Source organism: Ranitomeya variabilis, chromosome 6 (genome assembly GCF_051348905.1).
Source record: "Ranitomeya variabilis isolate aRanVar5 chromosome 6, aRanVar5.hap1, whole genome shotgun sequence".
Lineage (NCBI taxonomy): Eukaryota > Metazoa > Chordata > Amphibia > Anura > Dendrobatidae > Ranitomeya > Ranitomeya variabilis.
Window position 1 is genome coordinate 17,770,614 of NC_135237.1, and position 20,916 is coordinate 17,791,529.

General features: G+C 46.6%; 1 protein-coding gene across 3 annotated transcripts in view; it reads left to right on the plus strand.

Annotated features, from left to right (window-relative positions):
* KCNH2 (potassium voltage-gated channel subfamily H member 2) overlaps positions 1–16,156 on the plus strand; it is a 301,321-nt gene extending 285,165 nt beyond the window's left edge. For all 3 annotated transcript variants that reach the window (XM_077267972.1, XM_077267974.1, XM_077267973.1), the window contains 2 exons: positions 7,473–7,629; positions 9,106–16,156. In XM_077267972.1, the coding sequence (XP_077124087.1) occupies positions 7,473–7,629; positions 9,106–9,285 (337 nt within the window). In that variant the 3' untranslated portion in view covers positions 9,286–16,156. The remainder of the gene's footprint in view (positions 1–7,472; positions 7,630–9,105) is intronic.
* The last annotated feature ends 4,760 nt before the right edge of the window (positions 16,157–20,916 follow it).

Consider the following 20,916-nt stretch of genomic DNA (forward strand, 5'->3'; position numbering starts at 1 on the left):
TACCACCCGAGTACTGCAGCCCCCTGTAATATTATTCTACCCTGACCATTACCACCCGAGTACTGCAGCCCCCTGTAATATTACTCCACCCTGACCATTACCACCCCAGTACTGCAGCCCCCTGTAATATTATTCTACCCTGACCATTACCACCCGAGTACTGCAGCCCCTGTAATATTATTCTACCCTGACCAATACCACCCGAGTACTGCAGCCCCCTGTAATATTATTCTACCCTGACCATTAACACCCGAGTACTTCAGCCCCCTGTAATATTATTCTACCCTGACCAATACCACCCGAGTACTGCAGCCCCTGTAATATTATTCTACCCTGACCATTAACACCCGAGTACTGCAGCCCCCTGTAATATTATTCTACCCTGACCAATACCACCCGAGTACTGCAGCCCCCTGTAATATTATTCTACCCTGACCATTACCACCCGAGTACTGCAGCCCCCTGTAATATTATTCTATCCTGACCAATACCACCCGAGTACTGCAGCCCCTGTAATATTATTCTACCCTGACCAATACCACCCGAGTACTGCAGCCCCTGTAATATTATTCTACCCTGACCATTACCACCCGAGTACTGCAGCCCCTGTAATATTATTCTACCCTGACCATTACCATCCGAGTACTGCAGCCCCCTGTAATATTATTCTACCCTGACCAATACCACCCGAGTACTGCAGCCCCCTGTAATATTATTCTACCCTGACCAATACCACCCGAGTACTGCAGCCCCCTGTAATATTATTCTACCCTGACCATTACCATCCGAGTACTGCAGCCCCCTGTAATATTATTCTACCCTGACCAATACCACCCGAGTACTGCAGCCCCCTGTAATATTATTCTACCCTGACCATTACCATCCGAGTACTGCAGCCCCCTGTAATATTATTCTACCCTGACCATTACCGCCCGAGTACTGCAGCCCCTGTAATATTATTCTACCCTGACCAATACCACCTGAGTACTGCAGCCCCCTGTAATATTATTCTACCCTGACCATTACCATCCGAGTACTGCAGCCCCCTGTAATATTATTCTACCCTGACCAATACCACCCGAGTACTGCAGCCCCCTGTAATATTATTCTACCCTGACCAATACCACCCGAGTACTGCAGCCCCTGTAATATTATTCTACCCTGACCATTACCATCCGAGTACTGCAGCCCCCTGTAATATTATTCTACCCTGACCATTACCATCCGAGTACTGCAGCCCCCTGTAATATTATTCTACCCTGACCAATACCACCCGAGTACTGCAGCCCCCTGTAATATTATTCTACCCTGACCATTAACACCCGAGTACTGCAGCTCCTGTAATATTATTCTACCCTGACCATTACCACCCGAGTACTGCAGCCCCCTGTAATATTATTCCACCCTGACCAATACCACCCGAGTACTGCAGCCCCTGTAATATTATTCTACCCTGACCATTAACACCCGAGTACTGCAGCCCCCTGTAATATTATTCTACCCTGACCAATACCACCCGAGTACTGCAGCCCCCTGTAATATTACTCCACCCTGACCATTACCACCCGAGTACTGCAGCCCCCTGTAATATTACTCCACCCTGACCAATACCATCCGAGTACTGCAGCCCCTGTAATATTATTCTACCCTGACCAATACCACCCGAGTACTGCAGCCCCCTGTAATATTATTCTACCCTGACCATTAACACCCGAGTACTGCTGCCCCTGTAATATTACTCCACCCTGACCAATACCATCCGAGTACTGCAGCTCCTGTAATATTATTCTACCCTGACCATTACCACCCGAGTACTGCAGCCCCCTGTAATATTATTCTACCCTGACCAATACCACCCGAGTACTGCAGCCCCCTGTAATATTATTCTACCCTGACCAATACCACCCGAGTACTGCAGCCCCCTGTAATATTACTCCACCCTGACCATTACCACCCGAGTACTGCAGCCCCCTGTAATATTATTCTACCCTGACCAATACCACCCGAGTACTGCAGCCCCCTGTAATATTATTCTACCCTGACCAATACCACCCGAGTACTGCAGCCCCCTGTAATATTACTCCACCCTGACCATTACCACCCGAGTACTGCAGCCCCCTGTAATATTACTCCACCCTGACCATTACCACCCGAGTACTGCAGCCCCCTGTAATATTATTCTACCCTGACCAATACCATCCGAGTACTGCAGCCCCCTGTAATATTATTCTACCCTGACCATTAACACCTGAGTACTGCAGCCCCCTGTAATATTATTCTACCCTGACCAATACCACCTGAGTACTGCAGCCCCCTGTAATATTACTCCACCCTGACCATTACCACCCGAGTACTGCAGCCCCTGTAATATTATTCTACCCTGACCATTACCACCCGAGTACTGCAGCCCCTGTAATATTATTCTACCCTGACCAATACCACCCGAGTACTGCAGCCCCCTGTAATATTATTCTACCCTGACCAATACCACCCGAGTACTGCAGCCCCCTGTAATATTACTCCACCCTGACCATTACCACCCGAGTACTGCAGCCCCCTGTAATATTACTCCACCCTGACCATTACCACCCGAGTACTGTAGCCCCCTGTAATATTACTCCACCCTGTCCATTACCGCCCGAGTACTGCAGCTCCTGTAATATTATTCTACCCTGACCATTACCACCCGAGTACTGCAGCCCCCTGTAATATTATTCTACCCTGACCAATACCACCCGAGTACTGCAGCTCCTGTAATATTATTCTACCCTGACCATTACCACCCGAGTACTGCAGCCCCCTGTAATATTATTCTACCCTGACCATTACCACCCGAGTACTGCAGCCCCCTGTAATATTACTCCACCCTGACCATTACCACCCGAGTACTGCAGCCCCCTGTAATATTATTCTACCCTGACCAATACCACCCGAGTACTGCAGCCCCCTGTAATATTACTCCACCCTGACCATTACCACCCGAGTACTGCAGCCCCCTGTAATATTATTCTACCCTGACCAATACCATCCGAGTACTGCAGCCCCCTGTAATATTATTCTACCCTGACCATTAACACCTGAGTACTGCAGCCCCCTGTAATATTATTCTACCCTGACCAATACCACCCGAGTACTGCAGCCCCCTGTAATATTACTCCACCCTGACCATTACCACCCGAGTACTGCAGCCCCCTGTAATATTATTCTACCCTGACCAATACCATCCGAGTACTGCAGCCCCCTGTAATATTATTCTACCCTGACCATTAACACCTGAGTACTGCAGCCCCCTGTAATATTATTCTACCCTGACCAATACCACCCGAGTACTGCAGCCCCTGTAATATTATTCTACCCTGACCATTACCACCCGAGTACTGCAGCCCCTGTAATATTATTCTACCCTGACCATTACCACCCGAGTACTGCAGCCCCTGTAATATTATTCTACCCTGACCAATACCACCCGAGTACTGCAGCCCCCTGTAATATTATTCTACCCTGACCATTAACACCCGAGTACTGCAGCCCCTGTAATATTATTCTACCCTGACCATTACCACCCGAGTACTGCAGCCCCTGTAATATTATTCTACCCTGACCATTACCACCCGAGTACTGCAGCCCCTGTAATATTATTCTACCCTGACCAATACCACCCGAGTACTGCAGCCCCCTGTAATATTATTCTACCCTGACCATTAACACCCGAGTACTGCAGCCCCCTGTAATATTATTCTACCCTGACCAATACCACCCGAGTACTGCAGCCCCTGTAATATTATTCTACCCTGACCAATACCACCCGAGTACTGCAGCCCCTGTAATATTATTCTACCCTGACCATTAACACCCGAGTACTGCAGCCCCTGTAATATTATTCTACCCTGACCATTAACACCCGAGTACTGCAGCCCCCTGTAATATTATTCTACCCTGACCAATACCACCCGAGTACTGCAGCCCCCTGTAATATTATTCTACCCTGACCATTACCGCCCGAGTACTGCAGCCCCCTGTAATATTATTCTACCCTGACCAATACCACCCGAGTACTGCAGCCCCTGTAATATTATTCTACCCTGACCAATACCACCCGAGTACTGCAGCCCCTGTAATATTATTCTACCCTGACCATTACCACCCGAGTACTGCAGCCCCTGTAATATTATTCTACCCTGACCAATACCACCCGAGTACTGCAGCCCCCTGTAATATTATTCTACCCTGACCATTACCACCCGAGTACTGCAGCCCCTGTAATATTATTCTACCCTGACCATTACCATCCGAGTACTGCAGCCCCCTGTAATATTACTCCACCCTGACCATTACCACCCGAGTACTGCAGCCCCCTGTAATATTATTCTACCCTGACCAATACCACCCGAGTACTGCAGCCCCCTGTAATATTATTCTACCCTGACCATTACCATCCGAGTACTGCAGCCCCTGTAATATTATTCTACCCTGACCAATACCACCTGAGTACTGCAGCCCCCTGTAATATTATTCTACCCTGACCATTACCACCCGAGTACTGCAGCCCCGGTAATATTATTCTACCCTGACCAATACCACCCGAGTACTGCAGCCCCCTGTAATATTATTCTACCCTGACCATTACCATCCGAGTACTGCAGCCCCTGTAATATTATTCTACCCTGACCAATACCACCTGAGTACTGCAGCCCCCTGTAATATTATTCTACCCTGACCATTACCGCCCGAGTACTGCAGCCCCTGTAATATTATTCTACCCTGACCAATACCACCCGAGTACTGCAGCCCCCTGTAATATTATTCTACCCTGACCAATACCACCCGAGTACTGCAGCCCCCTGTAATATTATTCTACCCTGACCAATACCACCCGAGTACTGCAGCCCCCTGTAATATTATTCTACCCTGACCAATACCACCCGAGTACTGCAGCCCCCTGTAATATTATTCTACCCTGACCATTAACACCCGAGTACTGCAGCCCCCTGTAATATTATTCTACCCTGACCATTAACACCCGAGTACTGCAGCCCCCTGTAATATTACTCCACCCTGACCATTACCGCCCGAGTACTGCAGCCCCCTGTAATATTACTCCACCCTGACCATTACCACACGAGTACTGCAGCCCCCTGTAATATTACTCCACCCTGACCATTACCGCCCGAGTACTGCAGCCCCTGTAATATTATTCTACCCTGACCATTACCACCCGAGTACTGCAGCCCCCTGTAATATTACTCCACCCTGACCATTACCACCCGAGTACTGCAGCCCCCTGTAATATTACTCCACCCTGACCATTACCACACGAGTACTGCAGCCCCCTGTAATATTACTCCACCCTGACCATTACCACCCGAGTACTGCAGCCCACTGTAATATTATTCTACCCTGACCATTACCACCCGAGTACTGCAGCCCCCTGTAATATTATTCTACCCTGACCATTACCACCCGAGTACTGCAGCCCCCTGTAATATTATTCTACCCTGACCAATACCACCCGAGTACTGCAGCCCCCTGTAATATTACTCCACCCTGACCATTACCACCCGAGTACTGCAGCCCCCTGTAATATTATTCTACCCTGACCAATACCACCCGAGTACTGCAGCCCCCTGTAATATTATTCTACCCTGACCAATACCACCCGAGTACTGCAGCCCCCTGTAATATTATTCTACCCTGACCATTAACACCCGAGTACTGCAGCCCCCTGTAATATTATTCTACCCTGACCAATACCACCCGAGTACTGCAGCCCCCTGTAATATTACTCCACCCTGACCATTACCACCCGAGTACTGCAGCCCCCTGTAATATTATTCTACCCTGACCATTACCACCCGAGTACTGCAGCCCCCTGTAATGTTATTCTACCCTGACCAATACCACCCGAGTACTGCAGCCCCCTGTAATATTATTCTACCCTGACCAATACCACCCGAGTACTGCAGCCCCCTGTAATATTATTCTACCCTGACCAATACCACCCGAGTACTGCAGCCCCCTGTAATATTATTCTACCCTGACCATTAACACCCGAGTACTGCAGCCCCCTGTAATATTATTCTACCCTGACCATTAACACCCGAGTACTGCAGCCCCCTGTAATATTATTCTACCCTGACCAATACCACCCGAGTACTGCAGCCCCCTGTAATATTACTCCACCCTGACCATTACCACCCGAGTACTGCAGCCCCCTGTAATATTACTCCACCCTGACCATTACCACACGAGTACTGCAGCCCCCTGTAATATTACTCCACCCTGACCATTACCACCCGAGTACTGCAGCCCCCTGTAATATTACTCCACCCTGACCATTACCGCCCGAGTACTGCAGCCCCTGTAATATTATTCTACCCTGACCATTACCACCCGAGTACTGCAGCCCACTGTAATATTATTCTACCCTGACCATTACCACCCGAGTACTGCAGCCCCCTGTAATATTATTCTACCCTGACCATTACCACCCGAGTACTGCAGCCCCCTGTAATATTATTCTACCCTGACCATTACCACCCGAGTACTGCAGCCCCCTGTAATATTATTCTACCCTGACCAATACCACCCGAGTACTGCAGCCCCCTGTAATATTACTCCACCCTGACCAATACCACCCGAGTACTGCAGCCCCCAGTAATATTATTCTACCCTGACCAATACCACCCGAGTACTGCAGCCCCCTGTAATATTATTCTACCCTGACCATTACCACCCGAGTACTGCAGCCCCCTGTAATATTATTCTACCCTGACCAATACCACCCGAGTACTGCAGCCCCCTGTAATATTACTCCACCCTGACCATTAACACCCGAGTACTGCAGCCCCCTGTAATATTATTCTACCCTGACCAATACCACCCGAGTACTGCAGCCCCCTGTAATATTATTCTACCCTGACCATTAACACCTGAGTACTGCAGCCCCCTGTAATATTATTCTACCCTGACCAATACCACCCGAGTACTGCAGCCCCCTGTAATATTATTCTACCCTGACCATTACCACCCGAGTACTGCAGCCCCCTGTAATATTATTCTACCCTGACCAATACCACCCGAGTACTGCAGCCCCCAGTAATATTATTCTACCCTGACCAATACCACCCGAGTACTGCAGCCCCCTGTAATATTACTCCACCCTGACCATTAACACCCGAGTACTGCAGCCCCCTGTAATATTATTCTACCCTGACCAATACCACCCGAGTACTGCAGCCCCCTGTAATATTATTCTACCCTGACCATTAACACCTGAGTACTGCAGCCCCAGTAATATTATTCTACCCTGACCAATACCACCCGAGTACTGCAGCCCCTGTAATATTATTCTACCCTAGTTCTGCAGACCCCTGTAATATTACCCCCCTAGTACCGCAGACCCCGTCATCGGTGCCTCTTGTAGCCCCCTGTTGTCATCATCACCTCTTCTGTTCCCACCTTTTCCTCCGCAGGTTGGAGCACCGCATGGTGAATGACATAAACACCATCATGCAGTTACTCCAGAAGCAGATGGTGATCGTGCCCCCGGCGTACAGCACTGTGTCCTCCCCCCCGCAGATGTCCGGCTGCCCCCCGTGTGGAGAGCAGAACATGGCGTCCTCTTCTCAGGTAAATCAGGGCACCCCAGCAGCAGGAATCTGCGGATTATTGCACCCCTGATCACTCTATAGATCTGCAGAGCATTGCTCCGTCCCCTCCGCCTCCCGACAGATACATAGTGATGTATTCTGCAGATTATTGCACCCCTGATCTCGCTATAGATCTGCAGAGCATTGCTCCATCCTCTCTGCCTCCAGATACATAGTGATATATTCTGCAGATTATTGCACCCATGATCTCTCTGTAGATCTGCAGAGCATTGCTCCTTCCCCTCCTCCTGACTGATACTGTACATAGAGATGTATTCTGCAGATTATTGCACCCCTGATCTTGCTATAGATCTGCAGAGCATTGCTCTGTCCTCTCCTCCTCCAGATACATAGTGATATATTCTGCAGATTATTGCACCCCTGATCTCTCTGTAGATCTGCAGAGCATTGCTCCGTCCCCTCCGCCTCCTGACAGATACATAGTGATGTATTCTGCAGATTATTGCACCTCTGAACTCTCTATAGATGTGCAGAGCATTGCTCTGTCCTCTCCTCCTCCAGATACATAGTAATATATTTTGCAGATTATTGCACCCCTGATTTCTCTGTAGATCTGCAGAGCATTGCTCCGTCCCCTCCGCCTCCTGACAGATACATAGTGATGTATTCTGCAGATTATTGCACCTCTGAACTCTCTATAGATGTGCAGAGCATTGCTCTGTCCTCTCCTCCTCCAGATACATAGTAATATATTTTGCAGATTATTGCACCCCTGATTTCTCTGTAGATCTGCAGAGCATTGCTCCGTCCCCTCCTCCTGACATACATAGAGATGTATTCTGCAGATTATTGCACCCCTGATCTTGCTATAGATCTGCAGAGCATTGCTCCGTCCTCTCCTCCAGATGCATAGTGATATATTCTGCAGATTATTGCACCCATGATCTCTCTGTAGATCTGCAGAGCATTGCTCCTTCCCCTCCTCCTGACTGATACTGTACATAGAGATGTATTCTGCAGATTATTGCACCCCTGATCTTGCTATAGATCTGCAGAGCATTGCTCTGTCCTCTCCTCCTCCAGATACATAGTGATATATTCTGCAGATTATTGCACCCCTGATCTCTCTGTAGATCTGCAGAGCATTGCTCCGTCCCCTCCGCCTCCTGACAGATACATCGTGATGTATTCTGCAGATTATTGCACCTCTGAACTCTCTATAGATGTGCAGAGCATTGCTCCGTCCTCTCCTCCTCCAGATACATAGTGATATATTCTGCAGATTATTGCACCCCTGATTTCTCTGTAGATCTGCAGAGCATTGCTCCGTCCCCTCCTCCTGACAGATACATAGAGATGTATTCTGCAGATTATTGCACCCCTGATCTTGCTATAGATCTGCAGAGCATTGCTCCGTCCTCTCCGCCTCCAGATACATAGTGATATATTCTGCAGATTATTGCGCCCTTTTGATGATGTCTTCTCCTCCTCGCAGGTTTTTCAATACCAGGACATGGAAGGAATGAATTATAAGTTATGTGAAACGCCTGTGGCCCCCCAGAGTCTCCACACGGAGCCCACATGTTGCCCTCGGCGCCTGTCACTTCCCGGGAACCTGGAGGACCCCCTGGACTTGAGGACCCCACAGAGACATTGCTCAGACCCGGGCAGTTAGGGGACGGTACATTAAGGAAACTACTCTCAGACTATGGGCACAAGCCAAACCCTGGCAAACAAAAATAATGATACAAAGGCCATATGACGTCTCGCCAGGAAACGTAGACCCCCGACACAGCGTTCTGTGGACGGATGCCGCGGGGGATGGAAACCACGGCGTAGAATCCTCCCTTCTGGGCGAGAACCATCCATGGGAATTCTGCATCCTAGCTGGGTAATGACGTTTCTGTGATATCAGCGTCTTGAGTGCCAGCCGCGGGCAGCCGTACGTAGACGCGCAGCTCCGTGGTCTCCTCAGACCACCCATATTTATAATTTCCCCCGCCACTCTCTTACCAGAGGTGACATAGCACTGTATCTGGGGGAATGGAGTGAATATATCATCGAGAGGACTGGACTCAACGCCGGGGGGCAAATTCTTTACTCCCGTCATCCAGACCCTGAACGTTCTCCGTCAGCTCCACAGAACGTTCTCTAATGGCTCGTCGTCTCCGCTCTCTCGATACTGGTTGTTTTCACATGAGATGGTGGTCGTTTTCCAGACCTGCCTTTGGTGGGGGGTCCTCGAGGAAGTGGGGTTCCTTGCAGACGAGATGTCTTCCTGCTCACAGATATAACGTCCTGTTCACCTGTGTGGTCCATGAGTCTCCTGGAGTTGGGTCAAGTTTTTTGTTCTGTAACCTACTGTCCTTCTCCTTGACCTTGCGAGTCTGCAGAGCATTGTGCCACAGGGTAGGAGCACGGACCGGTACCATAGTCAGTGACTGTTCTCGTCACTCGTGTTTCTGCTTTGTTTCCGCATCTTTTATCCAAATCCATGAAGTTCTACAATAAGCACAAAGTTCTGGAGGAGCTTCTCAGGGGTGACCCAGGTCTCACTGCCCATTTCCTGAGCTCCGAGAGATAGGGACCTTCGGGTCATTACAGATGTTGCTCTGCCGGTTCTACCCCGTGAAGGTCTCTGGTATCTTAGTCTATCACAGAATTATCTGTCAGAGTCATAGCCTCCGATAGGAGAGTCAGTAACTCTCTGAACTTTCTTCTTCTGATCTCCTCCGTGCTGGACATGTACAGACCACATCAGAGCTGAGCTGAGCTTTGGTGTGGTCATAAGAGAGGAAAAAAATTCCCACTCAGAACGCGCTCACTGGCAGATTCTCAGATACCTCATTCTGCAGCCAAACCAAAAGCCTTTAAAAGCCAAACAGTGCAAAATTGGTGAAAAGAAATCCAATTTGCAAAAAGATACCCTCCAAAAGAAAAATAACTTTGTAAACTTTTTTATTACTTATCTGGCTCTGATGTGATCAAAATTCTGCTGGTTGCTATTGGAAACAGCCATCAAGCTTGTCATCAGTGCCACAAGTGTGTATCTGGGATCCTATAATGTGCGGGGGAGTTTAGAAGCGGCAGAGCAACATCTGATCGTAGTGTCCCAGCTCAGCGTTAGACACCAATCTGCTGCTCCTGAGACACTGCCGGCTGAGATGGCGGCCACCTGAAGGATAATTCTGCCAGATGTTCTGCCGTGTAATCAGAAAGTCTAGCACTGACTGCTGGTGTAGCACGGAGGTATCGTCATCTTAGGTTTTATAATGTAGCTTCTATTATTTTCACACCCTACGGCATAGGAGCGTAATGATTTGGATACTCCTTTGTCACAATGGGTGAAAAAACTGGGAAACTCAAAAGTCACAATGAAATCCGGGGTAAATTCGTCATCCGGCGAACACAATTTACACTGGAAAATCTAATGCGACATTTGCTCTGTTTGCTTCAATGGCCGTCCCCAGCTTTACGTTCACGTTCTCTGTGTAGTTTTGTTACCCATGGCCGTTCCCAGCTTTACGTTCACGTTCTCCTTGTAGTTTTGTTACCGATGGCCGTTTTCTGCTGTATGTTCACGTTCTGCGTGTAGTTTTGTTACCCATGGCCATTCCCAGCTTTATGTTCACATAATCCATGTAATTTTGTTACTGATGGCCGTTCCCAACTTTACGTTCACGTTCTCAATGTAGTTTTGTTACCCATGGCCGTTTTCAGCTTTACGTTCCTGTTCTTGGTGTAGTTTTGTTACCCATTGCCATTCCCAGCTTTATGTTCACATAATCCATGTAATTTTGTTACTGATGGCCGTTCCCAACTTTACGTTCACGTTCTCAATGTAGTTTTGTTACCCATGGCCGTTTTCAGCTTTACGTTCATGTTCTCGGTGTAGTTTTGTTACCCATTGCCACTTTTATGTTCTCTGTTTAGTTTATTTACCCGTGGCCGTTTTCAGCTTTACATTCACATTCTCCATGTAGTTTTGTTACCCATGGCCGTTCCCAGCTTTATGTTCATGTTCTCCTTGTAGTTTTGTTACCGATGGTCGTTTTCAGCTTTACGTTCATGTTCTGCGTGTAGTTTTGTTATCCATGGCCATTCCCAGCTTTATGTTCACATTCTCCATGTAATTTTGTTACCCATGGCTGTTCCCACCTTTATGTTCATGTTCTCCATGTTGTTTTGTTACCCATGGCTATTATATTCTCTGTTTAGTTTTGTTACCCATGGCTGTTCCTAGCTGTACATTCACATTCTCCATGTAATTTTTGTTACCGATGGCCGTTTTCAGCTTCATATTCTCCGTGTAGTTTTGTTACCCTTGGCCGTCCCCAGCTTTACGTTCACCTTTTTCCATGTAGTTTTGTTACCCATGGCCGTTTTCAGCTTTACATTCACGTTTTCTATGTAGTTTTTTACCGATGGCCGTTTTCTGCTTTACGTTCACATTCTCCATGCAATTTTTTTTACCGATGGCCGTTTTCAGCTTCACGTTCTCCATGTAGTTTTGTTACCCATGGCCGTTCCCAGCTTTACATTCACGTTCTCTGTGTAGTTTTGTTACCCATGGCCGTTCCCAGCTTTACATTCACGTTCTCTGTGTAGTTTTGTTACCGATGGCCGTTCTCTGCTTTACGTTCACGTCCTCTGTGTAGTTTTGTTACCGATGGCCGTTTTCAGCTTTATGTTCACGTTCTCCGTGTAATTTTGTTATCCATTGCTGTTTTCTGCTTTACGTTCACGTTCTCTGTGTAGTTTTGTTACCGATGGCCGTTTTCAGCTTTACGTTCACGTTCTCTGTGTAGTTTTGTTACCGATGGCCGTTTTCAGCTTTATGTTCACTTTCTCCGTGTAATTTTGTTACCCATTGCTGTTTTCTGCTTTACGTTCACGTTCTCTGTGTAGTTTTGTTACTGATAGCCGTTCCCAGCTTTATGTTCACGTTCTCTGTGTAGTTTTGTTACCGATGGCCGTTTTCAGCTTTATGTTCACGTTCTCCGTGTAATTTTGTTACCCATTGCTGTTTTCTGCTTTACGTTCACGTTCTCTGTGTAGTTTTGTTACTGATGGCCGTTCCCAGCTTTACGTTCACGTTCTCCGTGTAGTTTTGTTACCCGTTGCTGTTTTCTGATTTATGTTCACGTTCTTCGTGTAGTTTTGTTACCAATGGCCGTTTTCTGCTTTACGTTCACGTTCTCTGTGTAGTTTTGTTACTGATGGCCGTCCCAGCTTTACGTTCAAGTTCTCTGTGTAGTTTTGTTACCGATGGCCGTTCCCAGCTATATGTTCACGTTCTCCGTGTAGTTTTGTTACCGATGGCCGTTCCCAGCTATATGTTCTCCGTGTAGTCTTGTTATGATATTTACACTACAGTCCACTTTGTTCCGTCTCACAAGTAGGCCTTGTTCACATCACCCACCACCGTAAAATATGTCACTGATTCCATGTAATGGACGTTATTCTGGCATTTACTCGGAGGGGCTGATTCCCTGTAGGGGGGTTATGGTACCATGTGAACAAGTCCGTGTCCATCACTGCATATTTCTAGGGGGCGATGTCATTGCGGATCTCACGAAGACCTGCGGTGTTATTTATTTCTTACTGTACATACAATACTGAGGCTGCTGATTTTAGTTGCACCAAGTCTCCGAATACTTGGGGGTAATTGTGCCTGAAAACACAAAGCTCATGATTGTGCATCCTCTCAGCGGCGCCGCCGCGTAGCGTCCCCTCCCCCTCTCCTTTGACTCATTAGCTTGATTTTTAGAAGCGTCAGAATACGTCCTGGCTGCTGTATGTCGGATATGATATTAGTTATTTTTGTTTTTTGCACAACTTTTTGCTCTCTTGAGGCATTTCTGAATATTACCAATTCCTGACTGACCCAGTGTCGGGTCACTTTATTTAATGCATCTATCTTTTATCATGTGTCGGTGACTCGTTCCTGACATCAGTGTATGGTTTTAGTCACCTTATAATATTTGTATTGTGTGTTGTCCTCCATTCACAGTCAAAGCTGCATTCTAAATTCTCCTGCTTCCCTGTTAGCTCTCAGGATGCTATCTCACATCTCACTGCTGCCCTCTGCTGGTTCATTGTACACATTATCTGCAGGGAACACCAGACACCATTGCAGGAAGGCAAAGTTGCTGCGGTTTCGGTCTCTCTGCTCAGGGACTAGGTGAGATCCCATAATGCATTGCACCCCACCGCATTGCATTCTGGGTGATTTGGCGGTGGTTGGAAAACCATACATCCACAGGACCCTAACAAAGCCCATGACAGACACTATACCAGCCGGGGGTCACTCCTGGATGTGAGCACAAAGCTAAGAGAAGAAGGGCAGATTTCCCAGTGCAGCTTTGGATGTGTCTTGAGTATGACATGCAATGTAACTCCAGATACATAAAGCAAAATAGAACTCAACAATGAACTCAAAAGAGCTGAAAGAGCTACAACGTTTGCTGAGCGCCACGTCCTGCTGCCCGGGTCGGCGTTCCGGCTGTCACTACCTCTTTTTTGTTACTAAATTGATAGGATTAAATCTATTGGCTCCGGCTTTACCTACAGAACGGCGGCTGAACGCATGTGCCGTAGTGCTAGGAACCGGTACCAGCCTATTCCATCACTATTAGCGATAATGAACCGTCCATAATCACAATGATTGAATCAATAGCCATATATAGAGGGAGAGGTCACCTGAGACCTTGGATCGGGGTACCAGGCCTCACAAAGGTTCCAAAAATGTGTATTCCCAGGTCCGACCCCTGCAACTACCGTAATTATACAATGAAGTTACAGCACCAAGGAGGAAAAGTCGTGGCGTGATTGAAATCACAGGATGATACACATGGTGATGGCATGTCAATGATAAAAACATGGAAACGACATTCTCAAAACTTCTCGATTTATCCAGTCTGAAGTTTGAGCCTCGTGCAGAAATCTCGGACACTTCCGGTCTCGGCTGCTGTCACTAAGGTTATTAATGGTCGTCTGAGAAAGGTTCTGCTGCTGAATGCACTTGGGCAAATCATCAAGATCCACTGCTGGCTGCTCCTGTGTAATCACAGACTGATGACGTCTCCAATGTGCTGGATGGAGACAAGTCTGGAGACGCTGCCAACAGCTCCTGTGTAATCATCCACCAATGATGTCCCCGATGTGCTGGATGGAGACAAGTCTGGAGACGCTGCTGACAGCTCCTGTGTAATCACTGACCAATGATGTCCCTGATGTGCTGGATGGAGACGAGTCTGGAGATGCTGCCGACAGCTCCTGTGTAATCACCAACCAATGATCTCCTCAATGTGCTGGATGGAGACAAGTCTGGAGACGCTGCTAACAGCTCCTGTGTTATCACCGACCAATGACGTCCCTAATGTGCTGAATGGAGACAAGTCTGGAGACGCTGCCGACATCTCCTGTGTAATCACAGACTGATGACATCCCCGATGTGCTGGATAGGGACAAGTCTGGAGACGCTGCCGGCAGCTGCTGTGTAATCACTGACCAATGACGTCCCGGATGTGCTAGGTGGAGACAAGTCTGGAGACGCTGCTGACCGCTCCTGTGTAATCACCAACCAATGATGTCCCCAATGTGCTGGATGGAGACAAGCCTGGAGACACTGCAGCCACGTGAGCCAGTTTAAGCCACGCAGGATGCTCAAAGTAGCACCAGCAACGTGTGGTCTGGGGTGTCATGTGGATAATTAGCCTCCATTGCCGTCCTGCTTTTCCCCATGATGTGAGCAGTGGTGCGAGGTCAGTCTGTGGGGCCTAAATGAGCTCCCATGGCTGCGGCGTCTCCAGGTTTTCTGCACGTGGCTCACACCCAAGACTCAAGAAATCCAGAATTTTTGAAATTGTGTCCGTGTTATCATGATTTTCAGATCAGCGACGTTTCCATCCTGCAATTTCCATCATTTCACGCCTTGCTCCTCTTCGTGTTGTCATTTCATTGTTGAGGAGCGTACTACTACTGCCACTGCTGTAGGACCTGACATTGTCAGCGCCTCGTGAAGGAATTTTAAGTCGGAGGTTCACTTTAAGGTCTGAGCAACTTCGCCTTGTGCCCATGACAACTCCGCCGGTCCCTTATAACATATGGGGCAAATAAAACTGACTATTTTGCTTCCTTAATAGCAATTATATAGCGCAGTCCGGTGACCCTCGACCCTCCTCACACAGATAGCGATGGCGCCGCCGATCAGATCCAAAGATAAAACGTCTCCTTGTGCGAGAACCTCTCCCGGTGTGTCCTCTGTATAAAGCCATCGTGACCCCGCGCTCATTCCTTTCCGTGTTACCCTGGGTCCAACCGTGGAGGTATGAGGTGTAAATAGCGCCTGTCGTTCCGTCAGGGGGCGGGCGGGGGCTTTTCTGTTGGCGTTTGGGCGTATGACATTCAATACTATGCACACTACTTCCTCAGCATGTGTCTGAATGCAGAATGTAGAGGTTTTCTAGGAATAATATGTAAAAATAAAATACCTTATTTAAATGAATGAAAATTACAATAAACCAAATATTAGGATACGAGAATCCAGAGTGGTGGTCGTTATATTCTTATATTGATGCCGTGTGAGCGCCGAATGTGCAGACGTGTTACATGGGTTAGAGAGATGCAGGGGTGGCGAGTGGAAATGGGGGCAACACAGACACATTCGGGTACAGTGATGGTCCACGGTATCATCTGCTGAATCCACATTCTGATATGTGCCCGTCTCCCAGAAAAGCTCTGCATCTGCTACATCACAAAATCATGGCTCAACACCATCCTGGCTCCAGCGGGTCTGTCCGAATCTCAGGGAGCCGTGTCCCAATTTTTACATTCACTCAGTGCTATGTCGTCTCTCGACATCGTCATTGCATCGTAGCTTCTCCTCCTAGGGGTGCAGGGTCGGCATCGCGCTGCACACATTCATTAATTATTTTCTTCAGATTTATTCTTCCCAGGATTGGAACCGTCAACCTGTATCATCGCAGGCAGCAGCTAAATCTGCGAGCCGTGGACTGCACTGACGAGAATGGGAGAATTTTTTTTTATGTGAATTTGCATTGCAGGCAGATTGTACAGGTACATAGAGATATATCTATACATAGCAGAATATTTCCATGTCCCTGTATTCTAAAAATAAGATATTTTTTTTCTTCCTATAAAATGGCTGAAACAAAATTATGAAAAAAAAACAAAAAACTAAACATCACAAAGCAAATAACATGGACATATTTGGTGTCCCTGTAATCATAACGATCCGCACAACACAACGATCAGATTATTTATGGTAATCGGTAAGTGCCGTAAAAATGGTGCAATTAATTTTTTTCCATTAAACCCATATAAATGGAATAAAAATATAATGCTGAGGGCCGTGTTCACATGTAGCATAAATGCTGCATTTTTCCAGCACATTTTCTGCAGGTGCCCGCATCACATGATGCACTAACAACCCCCTGTAATTATTGGGTATTTGCTGCGTTTCTTTTATGTGTTTTCCCCCTTATTTGATGCGTTTTTGCTGCAGATGTGAATCCGTATTTTTAATTCTCTTTTAATAGTACATAAAAGCTTTGTTTCTGCGCTTATCAATGCAACAGCGTTTTTTTTCTTGCGTTTTTTTCAGGCTTCTAGCCTTTAGATGAAAAAAAAGCATCAAAACCGCAGATTTCAGCATCGTCTTTAGACACATCGAGAGCGGAGATTTCATGGAATCACATCCACTTTGCTTGGGCATTTAAACCATGTTCACATGTAGCGGAAATACTGCGTTTTTTTTTCTGCTTTTTTGCACAGAAATTCTCCTGTTTTTAACTGTCCAAGCAAAGTGGATGCGATTCCATGAAATCTCCGCTCTAAAGATGCTGCTGAACTCTGCGATTTTCGTGCTTTTTTTTTTTCTCTAGAGGTTGATATGTGAAGCCTGAAAAAAACACAAGAAAAAAACAGTTACTTTTTTAAGTGCAGAATCAAAGACATTCTGTATTTTTAAAAACTACATTAAACACACAATGCATCAAATAAGGGGGAAAATGCATGAAAAATGCAATAAACAGAAACATTGTTAGCGTGTAGTTAGATGCGGATTCTGCAGAAAACCAAAAACACAGGTTTCTGCACCGTGTGAACACGTGTAGTGTTCGTGTAGTGACGCCACATAAAGATGAGAAAGTTCTGGCGGCTCTGACTGTGAATGAAGAACAAAAAATAATCCACAACTAGAGACGATCAGGATGCACAGATGACATCGCTCTGGCCCTGGGGGATCAATAGACGCCGGAACGTAAGAGATTCACGGCCCCCCGTCCAGCCGACGGGGACCACTGATCTGGACGGGAGTCCTGTGAATCGATCCACACTGTTTATTTAGATTCACCCATGGATCTCTGCCCAAAAAAGAAAAAATGTAAGTTCTCACCAAGGTCACAGTTTTTTCAATGTTTTGAGTGAACTTCTCAATATTGACCGGCTCCCAAGGATTATTTTGGTTATAACGGCTGCTGCTCCTTATCTCGTAGTCCCTAGGACTGGTCACTGCCAAGCTATAACCTGTGGGTGAGGGCCTAAACTGTTACCCACAAAAGAGACAACAAGCCGTACCCCAACCATGGACGCAGTGGACCTTGGATCATAGGAACGATAGGGATATTGCATGATCTGAGATGACTACACAGATATCTTGGGTAATAATCAATAATCCAAGAAGTTGCTCAGATGGATGAGAATAGAAATAGTTACAGGACTACGGTCTTCAAAGAAGTGGACACATAGCTGGGGACACCTGTGCGAAAACAGCATGTTGGCCCTCTTTTCTCGCATGCTGGCGTGAATAAAGTGCCCTGAATGGAGTCAGTCGTGTGGATTGTCACTCCATTGTGGTAGAAGAGTATGTCCCAAATATAATAATAATTATAGATGTTGTCCTCTCCACCATTCTCCAGTCCGGAGTAGAGGTTGTAGCCACCATTGAAGTGACGATATTAAGGGCACCGCAATGGGCATCTCGAAGATGCTTAAAACATTCTAATGAACCCGGTTGTCTTGGTTGTAAAAATGGTATTCCTCCTTGTACGACAATCAATACCTTTGGCCAATTCATGGTTAATTGCAATCATTCCTCAGTCAATAACCTCAGATTTCATGGCAAATGGGTGAACCCCACTGTAAAAAGCAATGGCCTCCTAGACTCTCACCTAAATGAGAAGTATCATATACAGTGGGGAAAATAAGTATTTGATTCACTGGCGATATTGCAAATTTTCCCACCTACAAAGAACAGAGAGGTTTGTAATTTTTATCTTAGGTACACTTCACCTGTGAAAGACAGAATCTAAAAATAAAATCCAGAAAATCACATTGTAGGATTGTTACATAATTAATTTGCATTTTATTGCCTGAAATAAGTATTTGATCACTGTAACAAAGTCCTTACTGGGAAACTGCGTGAACAAGTACTGCACATTCTCAAAAGTGAATGCAAAAAGGTGGACAGATTCAGGTGTTAGGGGGACTGAGAAAAAGCCCTTTGCAATATCCAAACAGAAAACTCTTTACCATCGCTCCTTAGCTGTGACATAACTACAAGGACAGATGCAACTAGGTGAGCAGCCGCTGAGGGGGTGTACTTATTTATAAGTCTACATCCCTGCAAAAGCTGCCATCTTCCTTTTTTACTAGTAAAATGTAACTGTTACACAGAGAATTACCTTTTCTAACAACACCTTGTTGTCCCAGCTCACTGACCGTAGCTCTTAGGTAAGGGACGGCGTCCTCAGGAATTTGGTACGAACGATGGAAGGTGGCAGCTTTTCACCATAACTTTAACTTGACTTTCCATTAACCCACGATCAGTTTTCTTTGAAATCCACAATTCAGGGAAGTTTTTGTTTCAATTCATTTTTTAAAACTTAATTGTCATCAGTACATGAACCTAGACTGGCAATAGGAACTTTGTGACTCTCCTCCTCCTCCTCCTCCTCCACAGACACAATTTCGGCACAAATGGTCGCTCTTTTGTCCAACCACATAAATCAACAACAATCCCCATTACTCCCAAAACATCAGGAGCCAGAATCGTGGACTGTAACTGTAGATTTATTTTGAAGACCCCTTTTCTTAAGTCCCCCCACCTCCCACCCCCATGTCCTGAAATCTCAGGTTCACTGGACAACTTTTTACTGCTTGAATATAGAATACAGGTCTCCAGCAGCCCAGGGGGTCCTGTTACTGAGAGGGTTAGCCATTTGAAGACTGTTATACTGCTGATACTGCCTTGGATCACTCACACCCGGATAAGGAGATCATTGCTTAATAAAGTCTCTACAGCATCAATCCAGCATTGTGCAAGACCCCTGACCTGAAAGACCCCTCTAGGGATACTTTCTTCACAAACTACTCTGTAATTGTATAAACTCTTTCCTAAACTATTGCTCTATACTTTCAAGATGTCACCACCACGTTCTGTTTCTGTAAATGTTCTCCCAGCCATTCTTCTATCCTAAGTCTCCAGTCCTCAATCTTATCACCGTGAACCTCCTGCTCCTCTGCTACATCCATCTCATCAATGACTGGAAAGCCCGGTATTCATACCGCTCTCTCTGTACTGTCTCTGTTCCTCTTAGCTAATTTAATTGCTCTTAATTATGGTTTCGATATCGTTTCAACTTATATACTACTCACTTCTTTACTTTATATACTTCTTTTGAAGTTTGCTAATGACCATCTGGATGATCCAGAGGAGGCATGGGAGAAGGTCGTGGTCAGATGAGACCAAAGTAAAACTTTTTAGTATCAACTCCAATCGCCGTGTTTGGAGGAAGAAGAAGGATAAGTACAACCCCAAAGAACACAATCCAAACTGTGAAGAATGGTGGGGGAAACATCATACTTTGAGGGTGCTTTTCTGAAAAGGGGACAGGACAGCTGCACCGTATTGAAGGGAGGATGGATGGGGTCATGTCTCGCAAGAGTTTGGCCAACGTCTTTCCCTCTGTAAGAGCATTGAAGATGGGTCGTAGCTGAGTCTTCCAGCATGACCATGACCCGAAACACAGCCAGGGCAACTAAGGAGTGGCTCCGTAAGAAGCATCTCTAGGTCCTGGAGTGGCCTAGCCAGTGTGCAGACCTGAACCCAGTAGAAAATCTTTTGAGGTAGCTGAAACTCAATGTTGCCCAGCGACAGCCCCGAAAACCTCAAAGATCTGGAGAAGATCTGTATGGAGGAGGGGGCCAAAATCCCTCCTGCAGTGTGTGCAAACCTGGTCAAGAACTACAGAAAACATCTGACCTCTAACTGCAAGCAATG